The sequence below is a fragment of the Chenopodium album genome, chromosome 20, assembly GCF_948465745.1.
Source record: "Chenopodium album chromosome 20, dcCheAlbu1.1, whole genome shotgun sequence".
Classification (NCBI taxonomy): Eukaryota; Viridiplantae; Streptophyta; class Magnoliopsida; order Caryophyllales; family Amaranthaceae; genus Chenopodium; species Chenopodium album.
Genome location: NC_137853.1, coordinates 36,036,355 through 36,058,525, shown reverse-complemented (window position 1 = coordinate 36,058,525; position 22,171 = coordinate 36,036,355). Strand labels below are relative to the sequence as shown.

General features: G+C 36.0%; 2 protein-coding genes across 3 annotated transcripts; both read right to left on the bottom strand.

The window, feature by feature from the left end:
* Nucleotides 1-275: 275 nt before the first annotated feature.
* On the bottom strand, nucleotides 276-1,271 carry LOC145597125 (LOB domain-containing protein 27-like). Its single transcript, XM_081653292.1, has 2 exons — nucleotides 565-1,271; nucleotides 276-363 (listed from the first exon to the last, which is right to left on the bottom strand). Exons 1-2 carry the CDS (start codon nucleotides 1,269-1,271, stop codon nucleotides 276-278), a joined length of 795 nt encoding a protein of 264 aa, XP_081509418.1.
* A 6,561-nt stretch (nucleotides 1,272-7,832) lies between these two features.
* LOC145596663 (uncharacterized) lies at nucleotides 7,833-21,804 on the bottom strand. Of its 2 annotated transcripts, none has more exons than XM_081652881.1 (16): nucleotides 20,738-21,804; nucleotides 18,819-20,438; nucleotides 18,586-18,714; nucleotides 18,312-18,503; nucleotides 18,154-18,194; nucleotides 17,706-17,994; nucleotides 17,380-17,512; nucleotides 17,032-17,241; nucleotides 13,406-13,507; nucleotides 11,890-12,086; nucleotides 11,586-11,801; nucleotides 11,235-11,510; nucleotides 10,951-11,098; nucleotides 10,700-10,833; nucleotides 8,740-8,826; nucleotides 7,833-8,660 (listed from the first exon to the last, which is right to left on the bottom strand). In XM_081652881.1, the coding sequence occupies exons 1-16, from the start codon at nucleotides 21,707-21,709 to the stop codon at nucleotides 8,574-8,576; spliced, it is 4,833 nt and encodes a 1,610-aa protein (XP_081509007.1). In that variant the 5' UTR covers nucleotides 21,710-21,804; the 3' UTR covers nucleotides 7,833-8,573. The 2 variants fall into 2 exon arrangements, with proteins under 2 accessions (XP_081509007.1, XP_081509008.1); XM_081652882.1 differs by having other exon boundaries at nucleotides 17,706-17,955.
* Between the last annotated feature and the right edge of the window lie 367 nt (nucleotides 21,805-22,171).

Here is a 22,171-nt window from a genome sequence, read left to right as displayed (position 1 = left end):
TACCAAAAAATTTATGACTATGGTGTCTTTATATCTTTACAAATAGCGACCATATGTTAATATGCTATATGAGAAAGTAAAAGATAACAAATAACTTCATAAACTCTTTCATTTCATTTAATTGCTTATGTAATGAGTATAGTTTTATCATACACAACATAACTCAAGTGTGAACTAAATAAAAAAATTGCAAAATTTTACCCGACTAGAGAAGAAAAAGACTCGAAAAAATATTCTCAGATCAAAATTGGGCTTATCAATGTCATTAGATGACATTAGTAAGACTGAAAAGCAGCTCTCATAAATTCATTCTTAGCAAAACGCGAGCTACACTTTGTTGTTTTCTTTGCCGATGAGTTTGAACTGCATATACACATTCAACAAAGGATATTAGCTTCGAATGGAAAAATAAGTACAGAAAGAGTTCTGTCATCGGCTGGCATAGATTTTGCCATACCTTGTTCTTTTTTAATCTATATATATGCAATGTTTCTAGCATTTTTTTTCATTAACATGATGAATGTTACATGTGATATATTATACAGTATGTAATTTGTTATATACCTTGATTCATATGCTTCCTTAGTATCAAGGTAGGATTGTCTGTCATCAATGGTGTCAAAGTACTGATGCATGTTGTTGTAATCCTGAAAGGATTCTTTCTGAACAGTCTCTGGTTTCGGAGTGACCACCAGCTTGGACTGTGCAGGCATTATTTTCTCATTCTCACTGTTGTTAAGATCATTATCTTCACCTTGTTGGTTCCACAAGGAGTTCACTGGTGTTTCTTTGACATCAAGATTAGGATTATAGGGACTACTACTGCTCGAGTACGAGTGACTATGGGAAACTGGCACCATGTTCGCCATCTCTATTTTTAATTGTGAAAGACCATTTGATGGCATCTGTTGCTGGGGTTCATGTTGCTGGCGGAATATGTTAAGCATGTTTTGAACATCAAAAAGTTCTGCTAGACACTGCCAATATTGAATTTGCAAAGCATTAATCACCCCAAGACATCCATACACCGGGTCACGATCCCGCATATTTGCTTGGTAAATTATGGATGTCATTGCTTCACCATGTGTGCTTGGGGGTAGCACATGCAGTAGTTTCTGAATTTTCTTAACTCCAAAGAGTTTGTGAACATTCAGAAACACCTTATGCTGATCAGCAGGGAAGTAGGGGGCAAGAACACACGTCGGTACACACTTCCGCCGCTGGTGTTTGCACGCGGCACATGCTTGGTTGGTGCCACCCTTAAGGGTCATTTCACCAAACCCCCTTACAGGCCTTACAAAAGTTCAAAAATACAAGGATAAGAGAGTTTCTGGAAACAAAATCAATGATATTGTTTGGTTTTTTTTTTGGTTGTGTTTTTTGTGTGATATGAAAGAGTCTTTATAACAACCAAAGTAGATGGAGATAAAATGACTTAGTTAAAGTTATCATGGTTTTTGCTAATCAGTTATTTTTGAAGTTTAACTGTTGACAGATTAAATTTTAGGAATATTTTTATTATTTGAGCCTGAAAAATTTGGCAACCTAGTACCTCATACCTTGCTCTCACTTCATTAGTTTGGTCCAACTTGTGTGTGTGTGTGTGTGTGTTTTTTTTTTTTCTTTGTTTTTTTTTTTTTTCAATGTATCTTGTTTTCTTATCTCGTATGAGATATGATACGAAGCAATCTATGTTGTTGAGATTTATGAAATTGTTGACTTAATCAATTAGTTTTGTCACATTATTATTACCATTAAATTGTTTTCTATGAATATCTTTTCTTATCTCTCAATGTAGAGGTGTAATTTGGCTTGCTATCGATTTTCAAAGCATGCACTAAATAATCTTTAATGTTTTCTTATAGTAAATTTTATTTTAATGATGTTGTCACATTACTATTTCTTGCACTATTATTGAAACGTTTAATTTTTAATGAACGGTCAATGTCATCAAGGATTAAAAAAAGTTTGGACTAAGCTATACACTCTCAGTCATCATTTATCTAGCATATTGTTCAGTATGGAACATTAAATATTTTGTTTGTTAATGTATCAACTTTACAAAATAAGTATTTTTTCATATATAATTAATTTAAAATAAACAAAATGACCAAACGTTAATTAAAAGGTGTAGACTAACTTGTGGGAGATATATTCAAATTTCAAACACATAGAACAAGATATATTTAAAATAAAAAATATAAATAAAAAAGGAGTTGTGGAAGATAAGTAAGTAATATTACAACAACAGATGTGTTTTTTTTTTTTTTTTTTTGGATAAAGTACGGATATATTTTAACGTTGTAAAGATTTGAATGAAATAAAGTCGAATAAAGTCTAGCAAAGCTAGCAAATAGACCAACCGAGTATTTGGTTTAGATATCTTTATTGTTCTATGAACATCTTACAAAGGTTTCAAGCTACAAAGTTCCACATTGGTTGGCTACAACACCTTGTAGCTTGCCTCATCAAATAATTATTTAATTTTTTTTATTTTATGTTTATTATTTATTAAAATTATTGGATAATATTATAGTGATTTTTTATTTACTACTTGTATATCATAGATGATTGTGGTTTTTTTTTCCTACCTTTTTAGTTTATACAAATAAAACCAAAAAAAATTAAAAATCAATTTCTGATTCATAAAAATTAAAATGTTTGAAAATAGTGTAATTGAGATAATACCCAAAAAAAAAAAAAACATATCACATATTTATCAAATTAAAAACTGTATTTTTTTTTAATCTCTACCTACCTACTCCGTAGCATTTTGCATGCCAAGAAATTTTACACACATAGTATTCCAATTGGTGGAAATTACTTTGCATTACTTTTTTAATTACCAAAAAAAAAAAAAAAAAAAAAAAAAATTATTTTCTTCAAATTTTCAAGCAGTGTTGCTTGAGTGAGCAGTGTTGCTCATTGAAGCAAGTCTTCCAATGGTCAAGCTACTACTTTAATACTTTTAAAATTTGCAAGCAAGACCCTATAATAAAACATTGGAGATGCTCTTAATGACTATATTTCTATACTATGTTAATGATAACCTTTAATCGATGTTTTTAAATTTAAACCATGAAAAGTCATAGTAATAACTGAAGGAATTATGTCTTTGTCATGTGCAATTACTAGATATATAAATGGATCAAACTATGGAGATAATCAAGTTCGTACATTTGGGTCGTCGTTATATCATAGCTAGAGTACCTAATGATCTTTGGGCTAGTAAAATAGGTCAAAGCCCAATTGGACGGATCCTTTAAGGTCATACAAAGGGCCTAGATCGAACACGAGAGGACGAGGCCCATGATGGGCCTCATCCCCTATAGTGGTCGACCATATGGAGGGTTTAGAGAGGTTTCGGGCTTCCTAACCTAGTCTTATTATAATATGATTAGAGTTAAAACTCCTCTCTCTCTCCGCCCCGGCGCCTCTCAAGGTGGTTCGTGGTGGTCGGTCCTGTCCGATAAAGATGGTGATCGTGGTTCCTCCCCTTCACTCGACCAATCTAGTATTGTTGGACGGGTCGTTCGAATCCCGTGGACCAACTAGAGGAGCAACGCTTGAGGCTTTATTCTCTTCCTGATTTGCCTGTCAAATTGCTACGTAGAATTCACGCTTGAAAGATATAATTATGTGTCTTGTGTGTTATGCATGTGATCTTGGGATTAGGTGCTTTATGAATATGATTTATGTTTTTCCACATTATTGTACCTATAAACTCCTACGGTGGTATCAGAGCCTCTTGCATGAACACGCTTGATTATAATGTACGATTATTTGAAGTCCACGTTAATTTTATAATCAATTAAGAGGGAGAAATTAATTTAATTATGGTTCAATAGTTAGATTAAATATGATTAAACTTTTGGAATCGATTAAATGCGATTTAATTATGCTCAAAAAGCCATGAAGAGGACCGATTTATGCCCTAGTTCATTCGAAAATTTCAAACCCTAGAACCCTAATTTCGAATTTTTCGAAAATTTCTAAGCCCTAAAATATGATTTTTGTGCTTGATTTTGATTTAATTCGATTTTTTTTTTTTTTATGTTTCATAATTTAATTGATTGATTTATGCATAAAAATGTTTTATGTATGACCAACGATTTAATTTTAAGAGTTAGAATTAAATTGGGATTAATTTATGATGAACTCTAATTTTAAAGTTGAGTATGATTTAATTTTACTTTTATGGACTGATGTAATTTAATTTTGATAAACTTTAAATTAAGTTAAAACACAGCATCCGCGGCTGGGTGGCGCAGCCACGGAGATTACCGACTAGGTGGTCAGTCTAGAGGGAGGGAGGGAGGAGGTCCGGTGGCCGTGGGCAGTAGGGTGCAAGCGTTGCACAGCTGCTGCCACGGCTGCAGTGTTGCTAATGTTGTTGCTTATGCGGCTATGGCTGCCGTAAGGCGGCCAGTCACCGTGGCTAGCCTTGGCTGGCCACGCACGGTGGACTACAGCACGACAGGTGCTACTGCACGTTGCTGCCTTACGGCAGTGGCTGCAAGAAAAGCGGCCAGCCACCGTGGCTAGTTTTGGCTAGCCAATCACAGTGGCCGGCGTGTGTGGCACGGTTTTTAAAAAAAAAAAATATGTTTTTGAAAAAAATTTCAAGATAATTATAAATTATTTTGGGATAAATTCAGTTTAATTTTCGATAAAATCTTTTATTTGGGATAAAATCAAATCTTTCAAAAGTTGTTATATTTGATATTATCCATATTTAAAGTTGTTAAATTGATAATTATCCATAATTCAGTGGTTAATTTTGAATAAGATTGATTAGGATATTCTGAGCATATTCCTAAAGGACAGTAATTGATTTAAATAATGTGATTATCGCATAATTAGATTAGGATATAATTGATTTTATAATTATTTGATTGGCTAGTAATTAGGATGAGCATATTCCTAAAGGATAGTAATTGATTTAAATAATGTGATCATCGCATAATTAGATTAGGATATAATTGATTTTAAAATTATTTGATTGGCTAGTAATTAGGATAGAATCTCCTAAGTTAGTTAGGATAATCATGGAAGATTAAATATGATTTATCTTCTAGATTAATATATGATTTGATACTATCTCATGACTAAATTAAATATATGATATTTTATAAACAGTCATGAATAATATATGATATTATCTAATTATGATTTAAATATAAGGCATTTTAGGAAGCGTTGACTTAATTAAGAACATTCGATGTTGTAGTTTAGACAAGCATGTTTAGTGATTTATTATATGACATTTTTATAATATATGATATTATGTTGCTATATATGGACTCGGCCCATAGATTCTTAATAAGATCTGCGCATCGTGATGTATTTTTGTAATCTAAATACGGTCTGCGAATCGTTGAGTATTTTTGTAACTATTTAAAGTAAATAGATAAGTTATTCAAATAGTGTTAGTCCAAAGAAGCTCATGAAGTAAACGCCCAAAGGAGCAAGATGGATGGAGATCCATGACGATTCAAGTAGGAGCAATTTCAATTCTAGTTTTCTTAGGACTAAGGGGTCATACTATATCATGCTTTATCTTGAGCATTAGTAGATTATGCATGTTAGATTTTATTTATGTTGTTTGATGATGCGCTAGAGTTCACTAAACAATCACAACATAATGAATCTAGGTCCTAGTTATATTGAGATTGCTTTTCCAATTAAAAACCCAACAAACCTTTGATATTTATGATAGGTAATGCCAAAGCTGGGTGTCATTCTATGTCTTGGGAGACTTGGGGTAAATCAAGTTTTACAATTTTAATTGATTATGCTCAACAATGTTACCTAAAGAGTTTAGAACCTTGAAGCAAAGAGAAGTAATTAAACATGTGATGGTTTATTATTCAACTAAGAATTACAAGAGTTGTAATCAATAAAGAGTTTACTCACCTTGAAAATGTAATAGTTGATGGTAGGGCCAAAGTCCGGTTAATTATTACACAAATAAAGGGTCTTGGATTCACTTAAAATTCAATTGTGATCATTTAATTATTGAAGAAAGTATTATAAAGTTACCTAATTAATTCGTCTATGGTACTTTAAATTTTAACTAAACATAATTGTTAAGCTTTGCCTTATTTTGACATAGATGGGTAGCCGTAATCACAATGACAACAACATTTACATTCTTCGACCATTCCTTCAGAAGGATAGGTTGACATGGGACAACTTTTCCAACTGGGAAAGAATGTTGAGACTTGTTCTGAAATCTGAAGGTAGAGAGAATTTAATTGACACCCCATTGCCAGGACCTTTGCCGGAAAATCCAACTGTGGTAGAGATCAAGAAGCACAAGGAAACTCATGAGAGAGTTGTGCCTATCACTTGCTTAATGATTGCTACCATGGAGCCTGGTCTTCAAAAGCGTTTTGATTAGGATGCGTACACAATCATGCAAGAACTCAAAGCCTTGTTTAAGAAACAAGCAAGAGTTTAAAGGTATGAGCTCCATCGTGAAATTCTGGATTGTAAGAGTGAGAAGGGTAACAAAGTTCATGATCATGTTTTCAAAATGATCAACCTTATTCAAAATATGGAGAAACTGGGCACCCATACAGTGATGAGATGGCAACAGACATCATTCTCCATTCACTTCCAGAATGTTTCAACCAGTTTATCATAGACTTTAACATGACTGATGCTGCAAATACTATGAATGAGTTGCACGCAATGCTGGTTAGTGCTGCAAAACAAATCCCTAAGGAATCTAAGAAGGAAGTTCTTATGATTCAAAAGGCGCACATTTTAAGGAGAGGAGAGTGTAAGAGAGAATGATAAAGCAAGTGGGGTAGCTTGAAAATTCAAGGTAAAAAAAATTACCCATAAAGGAAACATGTCAACTAAAAAAAACTTCCTAAAAAGGAATATGTGTCAACTAAAAAGAACGGAGATAAGTATTACATTTGGGAGACATCCGCTTTAAATTGTGTGTGATAGGTTGATAACTAGTTTAATGTATAGGTTCATTTTGACACACTGTAGACACCCAATTGTGTCTCCCCAAAACCAAACCCAGTGATAAATATCTTTCACGTCGAATGATAATCGAATGAAGTGAAAGCGTGAAAAGTCTAGTGTTGCGGTTGTTTTTGTTAAAAATCCTTCTTTTTAATACTCCTAATACAGGGACTTTGGATGTATCTGATGTTAGATTAAATTAATTGAATGTTCTTTTATTACCCAATGAAATTTCAAAAAAGAAAACAAAAGAACCAAAAAAAGGGCATGAAGCTGCAAAGAGGGGTGGTATTTTACAATCTATTACAAGTTGTTTGGACTTGAGTCTATCCCGGATGATATGGAGTTTATATAAAACTGGACTCTCCTCCCCTTAAACTAGTTTTCCCTTAAACTAGCTTTTGTGAATGATTCTCCTTTAATAAGTATTGAAAGTAATCATTTAGAATGGTTCTCCCCTTTTATTGATGAATTAAAATGCACAGAGTACTAACTTTTATAAGCAATGGAACCCGCCTAGATAAGAAATAAGGCTTTAAATTTAGAAACTAAAGTCTCAACAGAAATTGGAATTTTTTATTTAGGAACGGAAAAAGTAGTTATAGACCATTTCATCAAATGTGCATTAATTCATCATTCCCATCTGGCCCATCCCCTTCCCCAATTCCCCGCGCTTTCTTTACTTATTTGTCATTGCATGAAGACAGGAATTTCAGTGCAAAATGAGCTTACAGACCAGATTACCAGAACTTCGCATGAAATGACCCTAATTACAGGCGCTTTCAGCATTCTTCTTCACATAGGGAACGGGGCGGGAAGTGGGGATTTTGCTGCAAGAGGAACTGGAATTACCACAATATCTAATCTGCTAATTTCTATTCATCGTCAAAATTCTCATATTGAATAGTATTCTAGCCTGCAACAAGTTCAATGGGATACCGCACTACCTATACAAAAAAATTTCCTCACATTTCCTTGTTTCATTTTTCCAAAGGCATGCTCTTTTCTGTCGGAGAGCGCTAGGGAAAGGATTAGGGAACAGAGGATTCGAGCTGAGTAAGATACATATTTGCTGTTTTAGTTCTCCCAATTGCAGGCGGTAAATAATCTTTGTTGTAAGTTGTAACCCATAATATTTGCAGCCAGTTGGTATTCTCCAACTTCCCTTAGAACCACCTTAAGGGGTGGCCAAAAGGCAAATATACTTGTATACAATCAGCCTTTGCCAATAATTTCCTTTGAGGAAGACAAAGATGGCAGATACTCCTCCATTTTCCGACAACACTGCAGTATGATATGACATCCTATCTCAAGTACATTGACCTTTACTGAAGCATCTTCCTTTCAGTGTTGTTTTGACTCCGTTCCAGGAAGACGCTGTGTCAGATACTCTTCAGCGAGCAAAACTTTTCTCTCTCTAATCCTCTTTCTAGCAGAAATTAGGATTTCAATCATCGAACTTTTTCAACTTTCTGGAAGATATCAGTGACTTAATCAAATGCTTTCAGCAAGGCATTATTTATAACGACAGACAATTTTGCCGTTGACCCTCCCATTCTCTAGCTATAATGACCAGGCCCTGCATTCAGTCAGTTTGCAGCTTCATAAAAGAGAACCTGGGGTTGTAAATGCCCTCTTTCGCACATGGAAAGGACCTCCTCCCAGGTGCCAATGACCTGACAAGAAAATGCTTTATCAATAATTAAGAAATGAAAAGAATCATTAACTGTGGATGCTGAAGAAAATAAAATTTACCTTCACTGTCTTGTCATCATACATTATCCATCTCTCACGTTCATGACTATAAGCAAAGCAATGATAATGTTGACCATAATAGCAAACCTACAAACCAAGTGAAATACTTTTAAGATAAGAATACGTTTTGCTCATGGAGTAGAACACAATATGAACCCAGGGACTAGAACTCTAGATCCCGAAATCAAGTGAGATGGAAAGTTACAGCTCATTCATATGTCACATCTAAGACAAACATGACAGGAGACACTGCGGTATAACTGTATAAGCCCAAAGAAAACCTAAGGCTACAATTGGTTTTCACAAAAAAAGCATATTGAAGATATCAAACACTCCCAACCAAAGTACTCACATAACGATGAAAGTTGCAGACCACCAAAGATATTATTCTCCTCATACCTCAAAAAATTCATTTAATGGCCCAACAAATCATCTAGAACGATAGCTGGACTAGCCTATCCAATCAAATAATACCTAAAGTCTGCCACAGATTACTCACCAACTTGTAATACAAGAGCAAGTGATTCCCACCACTACACTGGCATTACATAAGATACACACATGAGACAGCAATGCCATGCTGGGTTTCAACCAGATAGTTTTCTCGTAAGTGTTAAACTTCTCCAAACTAGCACCCCACACAAACGATGTAGCCCACTTTGGATCCAAGGCCTTGTGAAAAAATAATTATTATTAAAAGAGGAAAGAGACTGCAAGTTAGGGGTCTCAGCGCAATAGTGCATGGCTACAAAAGTACAAATACTGATGAGTGAAAACCCATGAAGCATCACCCACCAGAAGGTCCTTCTATCTTGAGTCTCTGTTAAAGCTTAAAGATTTCTCCTAGTCCCCACTCATTTACATTCCTTACAGAATGGAAAGGGTAATATGTCAGATTTGATTTTGCCAGGCAGTGAGATAAAGGATACCCACCAAAATCTAGAGAAGTGGAAAATGCTTCCATTGAGTACCATCAACGATTACAAGTAAGTCAAGGGACTGGGTGTCCCCTTCAAGACTTCAAGGATAATTATCTTCACTATTCAGCTGTTGCCATACTTTGCAGGGAGATCTAAGGCACATTAAAGACTAAAGAGTACACTTGTATAAGTAACTACCCTATGCAGATAGGTATCTTTCAAAAGCCACTTCAATTGATTGGCACCAAGATCAGGGATAATGTTGTCATTGCAATTTGCAAGTTTCAGGAAATTAGAAGTTTCCAATTACCTACTGACTTATAATTAAAGTTCCTGAATAAGTAAGTCTTCAAGCAATGCACATCAAGCATAAAGATCACAACAACTAACAATTATAATTCAACTCTTTCTCTAAGAAATAAAAAAACCAAATCTGTTTCAGGATCTCAAGGGAATCAGCCAAAGCCACTACCCACTTAATTGATGTGGTCATTCATACACCAAAAATCCAAATCCTAGATATACAAAATTGATGTGGTCATTCATAAAGGTCAATTATGGATCCAAGCCGGTCATGGGGAATTCTTAATTTAGACTTTCAGAGACAAATACTGGATTCAAGGTGAGAGATAATGTTTTATTACACCGCAAAAATTTTCAAGGAATAAAGCTAAAAGATAAAATAGAGAGGTTTGAGGAGCATAACAGAAGAATAAATATATCATGTCGGAAGGAAGAAGTTTCAGAAGCATAGAGAGGGAAAAACCGTGCCAATATGCATTCAAAAGAGAAAATAACAAGATTTCAAAAAAAAATAAAAGTCTTGGAAGGTGCAAACTATCGCCCAAATAAGTATAGGCAATAACACACAAAAAGAAAAAAGGTGTCCTGAGCCAATAAGTGTAGCCTTGTCTCGTAATTGAACAGTCAAACACCACAGTAATCCAACGATGCTTTTATTAATCTATTTTTGGCAAACAGAACCATAGTACTTATGTTTCTACATTATCCAAAGATTTCCATCAAGACAAGGTACATACCACAGAAACCAGGCGATGCACATTCTTGGGATCTAGACCGCGGTAAAGCACACTGATGTCTATCTCAGTAGCCAAGGCTGACAAAGTTGCTGCAATGTCATCAACACTCTCACATGTATTTTGCCAGCCAAGAACTGCAAGACATGATAGAAATACAATTAGAGGTTTCAATGAGAGCAGTTAACTAAACATCTAGATGCTGAATTTAAAAGAAAAGGTATATTCAAAGGACAAGAGAAACTATAAGTCACCTGCAGTGAAGATGTGAGGAGGGTTTGAGAGAATGTGATGAATATGATTAAGCTTCCCACACCCACCATCTTCTAGGTCACAAGCTAATTGATGATTCATCTCAACAAAATTCAATAGCTCGTCAAATGAACTTTCTGCACACATTACCTGAAAATAATAGGGAGTCGAGTAGTAAGCCAAAGATATGATGGACAGATAAAATTGTTTAAGTCCTAATGAACTTGTGAAGCATAACACGAGAAAATGATTGATAGTGTCTAATATATCACTCTAAAAGTCATACCTTCATTGTTCGCAGGGCACTGGCATTAATGTGATGAAAAAAAGAAGTGTACTTCATATGCCTGGACTCCAAATGACAGCTATAGCAGTTCATTTGTTCAAATATATCCATCCCAAAAAGAGTGTGTGCTATACATGAAGGGCTGGAGCAATCCCAAGACTGTAAGCGGCTATTTACAAGTGACTCACTGTCAGAACCGCCTGGACCTGAAATAAATGATTGATGCAGGCATTCAAATATTGCATCCAGCACTTCAGAAGCATCATTCATCTGGCCCTGTTAATTGAAGTATATTGGATCAGTCTTAAAAAATATATAAATAAGAAGAAAAATTAATTTACAAACACTAACCTCCTGAAAGAAACTACTATCTGGAAATTTATTACTCAGAGCAATTCTCAAAGTAGTAGGTGCCACAGGCTCGCCTTTTGCATCATCAGATGCCACACTTAATGCTGTTAAGATATCAAACAACGCACAAACAACACAAGGATCTCCCACATGAACATGCTCAGAAGGCGATCTCCTCAAAAACTCTTCTCGGAACCGTTTTAGATGCCACAGGGACTATGACAAGCCACTTGAAAAAATCAGACCAAAATAGCTGCAGGCAGCATGAAGTGAAGTATAATGAAAAATGAGTTATATTACAAACCTGAATGATCACATTTAAGAAGCAATTGTATTCACCAATTTCATTCTGCAGTCCTGCACCTAAGGAATCCATTTCATTCACATTTATGCTAACCGAATCACCAGTTTCTGTTCCCAAACCATCTGCATTCTGCAAGGAATGTTGTACTACCCTAGAATTAGGAACCAAAGGCAGCTTCTTACGGGCTTGAAATGTATCTGGTCAAAAAAATTCAGAAGAGTTAAACTGAGGTCCTCATCTTATCGAGCGAAGATAGCATCAATAAACACAATGTTTAAAATCAAGAGAAATTCTGAACTAACACAAACCACTTACCCCACAGAGCTAATTCAAATCAATAGTTAAAATTAGCAATGCCAATTGTTATATCATATAATATTCCTTGTTGCCAGGCTATAAGCAATTTCAGTCTTCTATGCCATCTTAGACTAGTGTATACTCTGCCCAACCCCATTTTCGAAGAATATAGGATTCATACATGATCTCCCATATATTCTTTTTGTACATTCATGTAACTAAATAATATTTTTTTTTCAATGAACTTTATTTGTGAGTCTCAATGTGTATACATTTAGATTCACAACCAGATATCAACCACATACTTTTCAGGCAGCCACAACACAAAGATATGTTTGATTTAATAAGATAACATAAACACTGATTCTAAAGAATACCTAAAGGTCCTAGACAATATCTTACTCCCAAACATAAATAAACAAAAAGTAAAGGCTGACCTAAGCTAGGATGGAACACAAACATAAGCTTAAGGCTCTGCAACAAAGATGAACATCATTTCCCAAAAAGAAAAAAAATAAGTGCAACAAATTTTATAGTTCAACTGAATATCCCTTATTCATATATACCACATCTATGTGTAATGTATAATTAATAACTCAAGGATTAAGATAAAATAAAAATAAAAACCAAGAATAAAGCAGCTACTCATTGTATTCAAAAAAGCAATAAAAAATTTGTATCCATGTGTAACGTGCCAGTATCTAATTACACAATCACCAATATCAAGTAGAGGATGTTATACAAAACCAACCTGCACCTTACATATGAAAACATTCACAATCCATATGTATGCATATAACTAACAGAAATACAAGTACATATACATATAATAAACACACGCACACATACTCCATTCCCATAAGTTTGATTTACTAACTTATAGGTCTATAGGCTCTTGTTTCTAGGTAAATTTAAAAAAATGGAGTGGGTGTAAGGAAAAAGAGGATAAAATAAGAGTGAAATTTAAAATTGGATGGTTATAAGACAAAGTTGAATAATGTAAGAGAGAGTGAGAGGAAAGGTGTTAATAATGTGTGACAAAAGGGGTAAGATTGTAAAAGAGGTCTGCCAAAAAGATGGAATGTAATAAAAGTGAGTCAAACTTTTTGAAAAATCTCAAAACAAAAATTGAGTTGAAATTTGGGGATGGAGGGAGAAAAAAGGTCACAGATTATAAATGTTTACAACACACCAGTGGCACAAATAAAACCACCACTACCTAAGCTTTGCCGTACAGCTTTCTTCAAATCAGCTTGAAACCTTTCCTCCTCATCTTCTTCAGCTTGTAATTGTCGAAGTGTTTTTGACCCACTGTCTACAACTGATTTAGAAGCAAGCACATAATCATTAACTTCATTCTCCGAGACATAGAATATAACTTATAAATTAATTTGAATAAAGCTTCAGAAAGTAATGACCAATGGCAACGTAAGGAAATCATGAAAATGATAAGTGGTCAGTGTTTTCCCAGTTTCTACCCACTTGTAACAGCTTTTCATCAGATCAAAACTCAAAGAAAACCTTTGAAAGTTATACAGCAATCGCAGTTCAAATACCTTTGATTGAAGAGAGCAGTGAAGGGACGATGGGTTAATACAAAATATAATATCACTTCTATAGTTTTATAATCTCATGGGGCAACCCCTACTCCCAAGGCCCTGATTTTGATATCTCATGGGGCAACCCCTGACAAACAATAATAACCACTATCCTTTCTATAAGCAACAGAGTTACACTTTATGTTTCATTAAAAAAAAAAAAAAAAACAGAGTTACACTTTATAAGAGAGGAAAGTAACACAAAGCCTTTGTGGGAATTCAAACACAAGAATTCATGTTCAAGGAATTGCCACCAAGAGAACCCCACCGAAGCTATTGTCATGCAATGATGTACATGCACCGTACAGTCTCCAAGCACCTTGCATAAACAGCTTAATCAACAAAGATTGCACCCTCAGACAATAAATCAATAACATTAAAAAGGAAATTGCAAATTACAGTAACCAATCAGTTGCTTCTGTTAGGAAAAGCATTTTCATAAAACTTAGTGAAGGAAGAAGGGAGGGATTCAAAAAAAAAAATAAAAAAATTAAAAAAAACCTTCATTTTATATAATTATCTGGTCTTAAGATGCCTCACAACCAACTTCAGAAACATTGTTTTTTTTGACTTTTATTGTGCAATCTATTTGTTAAATCATTTTTTATTATGACCTATTTGTTCAGTTCATGTACAGCAACTATTTATAAAAATAAAAATCAACTTTAGTGATTTAGACGGAGATTATTCACTTCAAAAACACCCTTGTTTCCTTTAGTAAGTAGTATTAAATTTTCTGATCAATCTTTACTTTCCTCTGTACTTTTTGTTTACACCTAAACTCCTGAAATCCTTATACCCAATCTCTCCCCTCAATGATAAAAATTTCTACAAGTTCCTCTATCACCTCACCCAAGACCATGAAGGCATGATCTAATCCTCACCACTACCATAATCACCATCCTAAACCACCTGGCACCATCAAGGACTGAGAGAAAAACATACATTTCAAAGCTCGATCTCACCACTAGTCCACTACATACCAGCATCCTATCCCATCTTCCATTCCTCACTGAAGTAATAAAAGGAAACACAAAAGATTCAATCTCCAAAGTTCTTTGTTACACCTAAACTCCTGAATTCCTTATACAGTTATACCCAATATCACCCCTCAAGGATTAAAATTTCTCCAAGTTCCTCTATCACCTCACCCAAGGCCATGAAGGCATGATCTAATCCTCACCACTACCATAATCACCATCCTAAACCACCTGGCACCATCAAGGACTGAGAAAAAAACAAACATTTCAAAGCTCAATCTCACCACTACATAGCCAGCATCCTATCCCATCCTCAATTCCTCACTGAAGTAATAAAAGAAAATACAAAAGATTCAATCGCCAAAGTACAGAGTGGGCAAAAACTGATTCTTTTCCTTTTCTTTTTCCTTTGGATGCCACATCCACCAACACTACCAACTTTAGGTGGCAAAAGGATTAGCTAAATCAGGTTAGATTCGGAACAATTTGCTCTAGGTTATGTTCAGGTGATGAGTCTATTCAGTTCAAGTGAATCAGGTTAACAGTCAACACCACATCAGGCCATGTCTATCGTAAATTAATTTACTATGGGAAAGTTGATAAATTTCAGCAACATTGGTTTAAGATCAACGTCGGGTCAGATCATTTTAGATAAGGTTCTCATCAGGATTTTCAATTTCAAGGCCAATTCAGGAGTGGTTTTACAGTGTCTTTCCTCAGCCCTCAACAAACATCACTTTCAACCCATAAAGTCAATATCAACCACTACCACACATCCCACCACAAGAACCATGCAACGAACCACCTTCAAAAGTGCCAGCTCACTTAGATATGACAGAGAGAGCAAGAAAGAACAAACAACCAGTCAACCACTCAAAGCAGCTAAATTTGCAAAGTTTGGTCCAAGGTAACAAACCACATCTGGGATGCCACCTAACTGAGGAGAGACACAAAGAAAAATGACCTACCATTACCGAGCACAACAATAGACCCTATCAGGGATTCAGGGTTCAAATTAGCCATTAATTTTCAACTTCAGCCAACATCAGCCTTAGTATGATGGTTTTGTCACATTATTGATCACTTTTCACAGTTATATAAATCAGATTGTTGATTGTGGTGAGGGTACGAAACAGTATGATGGTAATGTCATCTTTTCATCAATAACTGTGAAAGGTGAGCAACAACTTGAAGGAACAAGTATGATGAGTGAAAACAACAGGATGGATATATTTAGTCATTCTGGCTACCACGAGATAGAAACACATACCCAGCCCTAACTCATGAACATTTATCTCATACACAGGCCTTACAACATAATGCTGCAGTTAGTTAGTCTCTTTCCCATCACCAATAATTAAACCCCGTGAGCCAAGAGATTAAAAAAAAAAAAGGCCCTTTCTTTGTACATGATTTTCCAGCAAGAACGATCTATTCTTTAATGTTCTACCTGACACATTCATATTAAATTACAAGCTCAACCAGTTTAAAACAAGAGGCAATAAAAAAACAGCAGCAGAAAAATACTTGAGTATCAGTATTCCCTTCAAAAAATCCTAAGTTCTACAAGTTGAAAAAGAGAATGGTAATTTAAGGCATATTTCAATTTCCAATAAAAGATTAATATAAAATTTCGTACTATGTAACTTAAGATATGCTTGATTTATTTAAAAATTCCTAGAAACTAAAGCTATAAAGTAAATATTCAATTCCCAAACTCAACAAATCTATTCGTTTCTGGCAAATTTATTTATTTCCTTAACTCTAATTGGTAATGATTGTAAAATGGCAATCCTATATGGTGCTCCTTATGGTCCTGGCAAAGCCTCATATATCTATACATATTAAAGATAATGCCAAAATCAAAATTAAATTCTGCATGAAAGCTCCAGCACTATTAATAGTGACCACCAACTCCATCATAATAACCTGAAAATATAAGGAGATACGAAGGCCCTTAATTGCTCCACCAAGATCATAGTAACACTATAACATTATATGGACCAAATGAGCCAAGTTATTGAAGAAATTGTGGGGAAAAAGGCACAAAACTGTTTTATTGTCATCAGAAGTACCTTTTAATAAGTTTAAAAACATCCACAGAATTAAATAAGCGTCCAAATAAATATTAAAAAATATATAAAAAAAATTATTAAAAAAAAAGGATAATTATTTGCAGCTGTCAGTAGTCATGCAGGACTGCATGAGAAAAACAAAACTGCAATAAACAAAACATCCTGATTAGCAGCAGACCTTGAAAACCCTACCATTGCAACTCACACCATCGTCCTGATTCCAGACTTGGTCTTTTTGCATTATATCGACAGCTGAATTCTCAACTTTAATATCTTCCTTTCCAGAAGAAACAGCTTGATACCTTCCTTCTGATATTTTTGTAGAGCTCCTACGCTTCCCTCTCCTTGCAGTTCGTCGTTCAGAAGGCAAAACTTCATTTGGAATTTCTCCATCAGATAATCCTGAAAATGAGAGTCTTACATTGTCATGAACTCAGATCCAAAAGGCAACTTCTATAAGGATCCTGTGGACCAATAAACATGCCTCCAAGGAATCTTATGCAGGGGAAGGTTCTAAAAAATGAGAATTATGGTGCTTACCTTGCTTAAGATAACTTATATCACTTTTATTACATTCATCATTAGCAACACCAGCACAATCACTGCCATCCCTCAGGTTTCTATCCAGACCATCTATGTTTTTCTCAGATTCACTCTTCAATACCAGTTGGTCCTGCATTAAGTTAACAGGAGTGTGTCACTTTTTTATAATAATAGGAGAGAGATATCGTATCTGAATTTGTGTGCATTCCTTCTCCAAAGAAACAAGGGTAAAAAACTGAAAGCACTACTTAAATACATTACTCCAAATCTACTAGACCAGAACAGTAACATAAGTACAAAACCAGAAAGTATAAGGATCATACTTGCTTACAGGGTGCAGCTACAGAGAAGCCAGGCTCCAAAGGAACATCACCCACACACTGTTCAGCATCTTGAGGGGCTGCAACATTTTTCCGCTCAGCAAGAAGCTTCTGTTTTGCCTCATTTTCCAGCCGTCTCTGGTACTCCAACGTTTCTTCAAGTTTCCGTTCTTCTGCCTCAAGCTCAATCTTTCTTCGAAATTCTTCCTCCAGGTCTTTCAGGTTATCACTACTTTCCAAAGGCACTAGGTCACTATCCACAATATCAACGTCAGATGAAACACTAAGAGAACTGCAGCAAACAAAAATAAACAAATTATAATAGCCTGCAACAATCACTGGTGTTACAAAAGGATATAAAATGGGAGAAGAAAAGAAAATACAAGGCATGAAAGGCTTCTAACAGGTGACTACATAGACAGATTATGATGATAATTAGGCATAGACATACAATTGTTCAGAAGGTTCAAGGTGCTCATTATAGCTTCCAACCTGCATAAACATAAGAGTATCAAATTAGTATGAAGATTTGACTACAGTATCTAGATTAGAGCAGACTCAATAGAAATCTAAAATACTTTTAGAGCATGGTATAGTTAAATAGAATACTTTTAAATCCTTGCTTCTCCTGGAATCTTTATTTTTTTTCCTGTCCTTCATCTTATCTTGAGTTTGTTTTGAGTTATCATTTGCACTTCCACTGCCTTTCTTAGCATCAAGAGCCAGTTCTGCCAAGAATGCTTCTCTTGCTGCATCAGATTTCTCTGTGGCGTCTTTCTCTGCGAGATTTTCTAAGTGTGCCTGTAACGGTTATACAAGACTTAGTAAGTTAAAAATCAGGAGTGAAGCATATAAAACAAATTCAAACAAGGTCTGCACATACCCGCATGAATGACTTCACAAGTGGCAATAGCACAAATCGATAATCAAGAGAAGAAACAGGTTCAAGCTTTAGCTCCAGTTGCTGCATGCTGGCCACATCCCGCATTATACTTGCATCAATTTTGCACAGCTGCATAGCTAAGGAGGTAAGATAGCTATCCTAATAAAAAATTTAAAAATAAATAAATAAATAAATTTTGGTTTGACAGGAACCTTAAAGCACCAAACACCAACCTCTATATTCATCTGCTCCTTTTGTTTCTGGATAGCCATCTCAATGCATGTGTCCAACTGATGAAGATAGTCCTTAGATCTCCAGTCATATTCACCAGCTTCCAAATCACATAGATGAGAAGTTACCCCATCATAGGTTTCTTCATATCCAAACTGGGTAGTATTGATACTTTCCGCCTCCTTCAAGATATTCGCGATAGCATCCAGCTCCATCCTATCACTGCAGACAGACAAAACATCGTTTTCACCTTCAACAAGCTCATCTCTACGCTTCCTGAGGAGCGACTCATAGCTACGATAAGAAAATTCAGTATTGTGTTCCCTCTTCTTGCTTTCTTCCAGACAAAGCTCCTCCAATCCCTGCAGAGCTTCTTCATAACCCACATGCTCAAATTTCCTATCACATAAGCTCTGGAGATGGCCAAATTCCTTCTCAAGCATCTGCAGCAATTCCATACCTTGCTGTGATCTTTCTTCTCTGAGTCTGCACCATGTTGCTATCTGCTCCCCACTAGAAGATCCAGCATATATCCAGGACAAAAAAGAATCAGAATCGGTCTGAACACTCTTCTCAGAGACACCAATAGAATAGCCTAAACCCAAGTCATTTCTCGTGCCATCAAAATTCAGTAAGTTCTCATCCAGTAAGAGGGATGATGCATCATCACTAAGCATGATTCTTTCCTCGCAGTCAGAAACTTGGGAGCGATTACTGGCATTATCTGTGGTGACTTTCTCAGGATATCTACTCACACCACAAGCATGAGACACATCCTGCAGAAACTTTACTAGCCTCCTAAGCTGGTTAGCTCCCAAAAAGCAAATACATAAAGGGGTATCATCCACACCAGAGTTTAGAATCTTTGAGCCAGGATAAAGGCCTTGTAACTCCTCCATGGTATAGTGTATCACCCTATGGAGATGCGTCACAGCAAGACATTTGTGCCTAATTAGCATTTGAAATAAAGAGCTAATCTTCTCAAGCAATTTCGCCCGCTCAATATCATCAGATAAAGGCCAACTATTTGTAAGACTGTACACCTTGGAGCTTTCTTTTCTATCACACGTTTTACACTCGATGTTCGAATCTCCATCATATTCTTTACTCTCACAGAAACCATCAGCCAAGCTCTTTTTCTCTGGTAATGAGTCCCACACTTCCTCAAAAGTGTTATTCCAGCAGTCATCAATTTGCTCCTTGTGGTTTTCCATTCCAGAAAACTCAGAGTCCTCGGATTTTGACTGATCTTCTAGCATCCTCACAGAGGCAGTCAAATCCAAGGGTTTCCAAGAACAATTACTAAGCATTTCAACCCATTCATTAGCAATACTCTGTGGCACAGCAGTCTGCACTCTTGACAATTGGTTCCCCATATGCTCCTGAACGACATGCTGTATGTGAGCATCAGCCTGTGAAAACTTTTCTCCACAACGACAGCAAGTCCAAAACTTCCAAGTCTTATTCGTTTTACCAAACTCAAGAGCCTCTGACAAAACCTCACACCCTTGACCTTTGTCCTTATTAGACAGGCCACTAAAATGCGCCCTAAGATCACTAACCCTAACACTCAACAACCCCCTCTTCGTTTCAGAACTCAATGAGTTCCAGAATGACCTCACCTGCAATCAATCAATACATTGTCCACAATTCAATCTCATAAAACACTAACACCCACTATACAATACCAAATTACCAATACAGCCTTCTAATCAAACTCAATCGAATTCTTAACATGAATGAAAATGATAAAAACAACATGATTATCTTCATAGAAAGTATATGCATCACAAAGTAAAATCAAAAACCAATTTACCTGATCATTCTGCTCAGGAAAGCAATAATCAAACTTAATCGAATTCTTAATATGAACGAAAATGGCTAAAACAACATAATTAAAGAAAATCAAGAACCAATTTACCTGATCTTTCCGCTCAGAAAAGCTAGAATTCCTCTTAGAACTCCCATACTTTCTCCTATCACCACCCCTACTCACACCAGTCCCAGAAACCACACTACTCGACATCGAACCACCGCCATTCTTCCCTTCCTCAACATCCTCCCCCTGCTCAGACTTCTGCTGCAACAACCTAGCAGCAGCAACCCTAACCTCAATCTCCTTCCTCCTCTCCTCAGTCGTCTTAGTAGCCTTCTTGATCTCATTAGGCCTCCTCGAATTCGAATTATTCGTCGAAAAATACCTCGAATCCAACGGCTCCTCCCCAAACTTCCTCAACGGAATCAACCTAAACTTCTCCTCCCCAGGCGGACCTCCCAAATGCTTCATCCATGTCGAAATCGAGGCGATATTCGACTTCTGGATCAATCCTCTCAGCTCCCCCTGCACCTGCGCAATCCTCGCCTCCGGCGTCAAATTCAACAACGATTTATCCTCCAAATGCTGATTATTCAAATTATCCTTAATAGGATCAATTGGATTCTCAATCGACAAACCTCTCTCACACTCCGCCACCACCTCCTCGTAATCCTTGCCATCATTGGCAGTATCAAACAACAAACTCGCGTAAAAACTCGCAAACTCAATCGAATTCGGCGACAACAACGCTGCCTTCCTCGCCGATTCCACCGCGTTTCGATAATGCCGCTGCTTCGTATTCGGATCATCGATTATCCCCGCAACTTTCACAGCAATAGTACCATGAACACGATGAAAAACCGCCGAACTCTCGAATTTCTGACTCGATTCCTTCATCAATCGCAGCGCTTTGTTGTGATTACCTCGACGAAGCGCATTTAGGGCTTTCTCACACTCCTGCTTCATCTCCGTCGCCGGAGAATCGGTGTCCTTCGACGGCGGTGTTGCCGTCGGTGACGTCAAATTCCGGTGAGAGGCGGCGGAGGTGGTGGTTGTTGCGCTCTTCTTGTGGCCCATTGTTTAGGGCAGTAGAGAGAAGAGTGGGGATTGTGTGTGTGTGTGTGTGTCTGACTCAGTAGAGTCGTAACATATGAAGAAAAATTAAAGGAGAAAAAATATTTAAAAAGAAAAAAAAAAAAAAAAAAAAAAGTAGCAGAGATTTCGGTGGTAAGATGTAATAGCAGAGAACAAGAAATGAAAATGAAGGGCCAAAAAGGTGGATGTTGAAGGGTTTTTATATGTAATAATTTTTTTTTTTTTTTTTTTTTTAATGTTGTGTTATTTTTTTTTTATTATTTGTTGTACTACCAAATACACAATCTCACCTACCAAACAAATTTTGAAGTGAGGGAATGAGTGAGTGGTCTTGTTGTTGTTGGTTGTGGTCAAGGACTAAAGGGAGGATATTTTGCAAATTATTGGCATATTTTTTGTGTGTGCCTTTTGAATTGAATGAGGTATAATTGCATTAAAGATTAA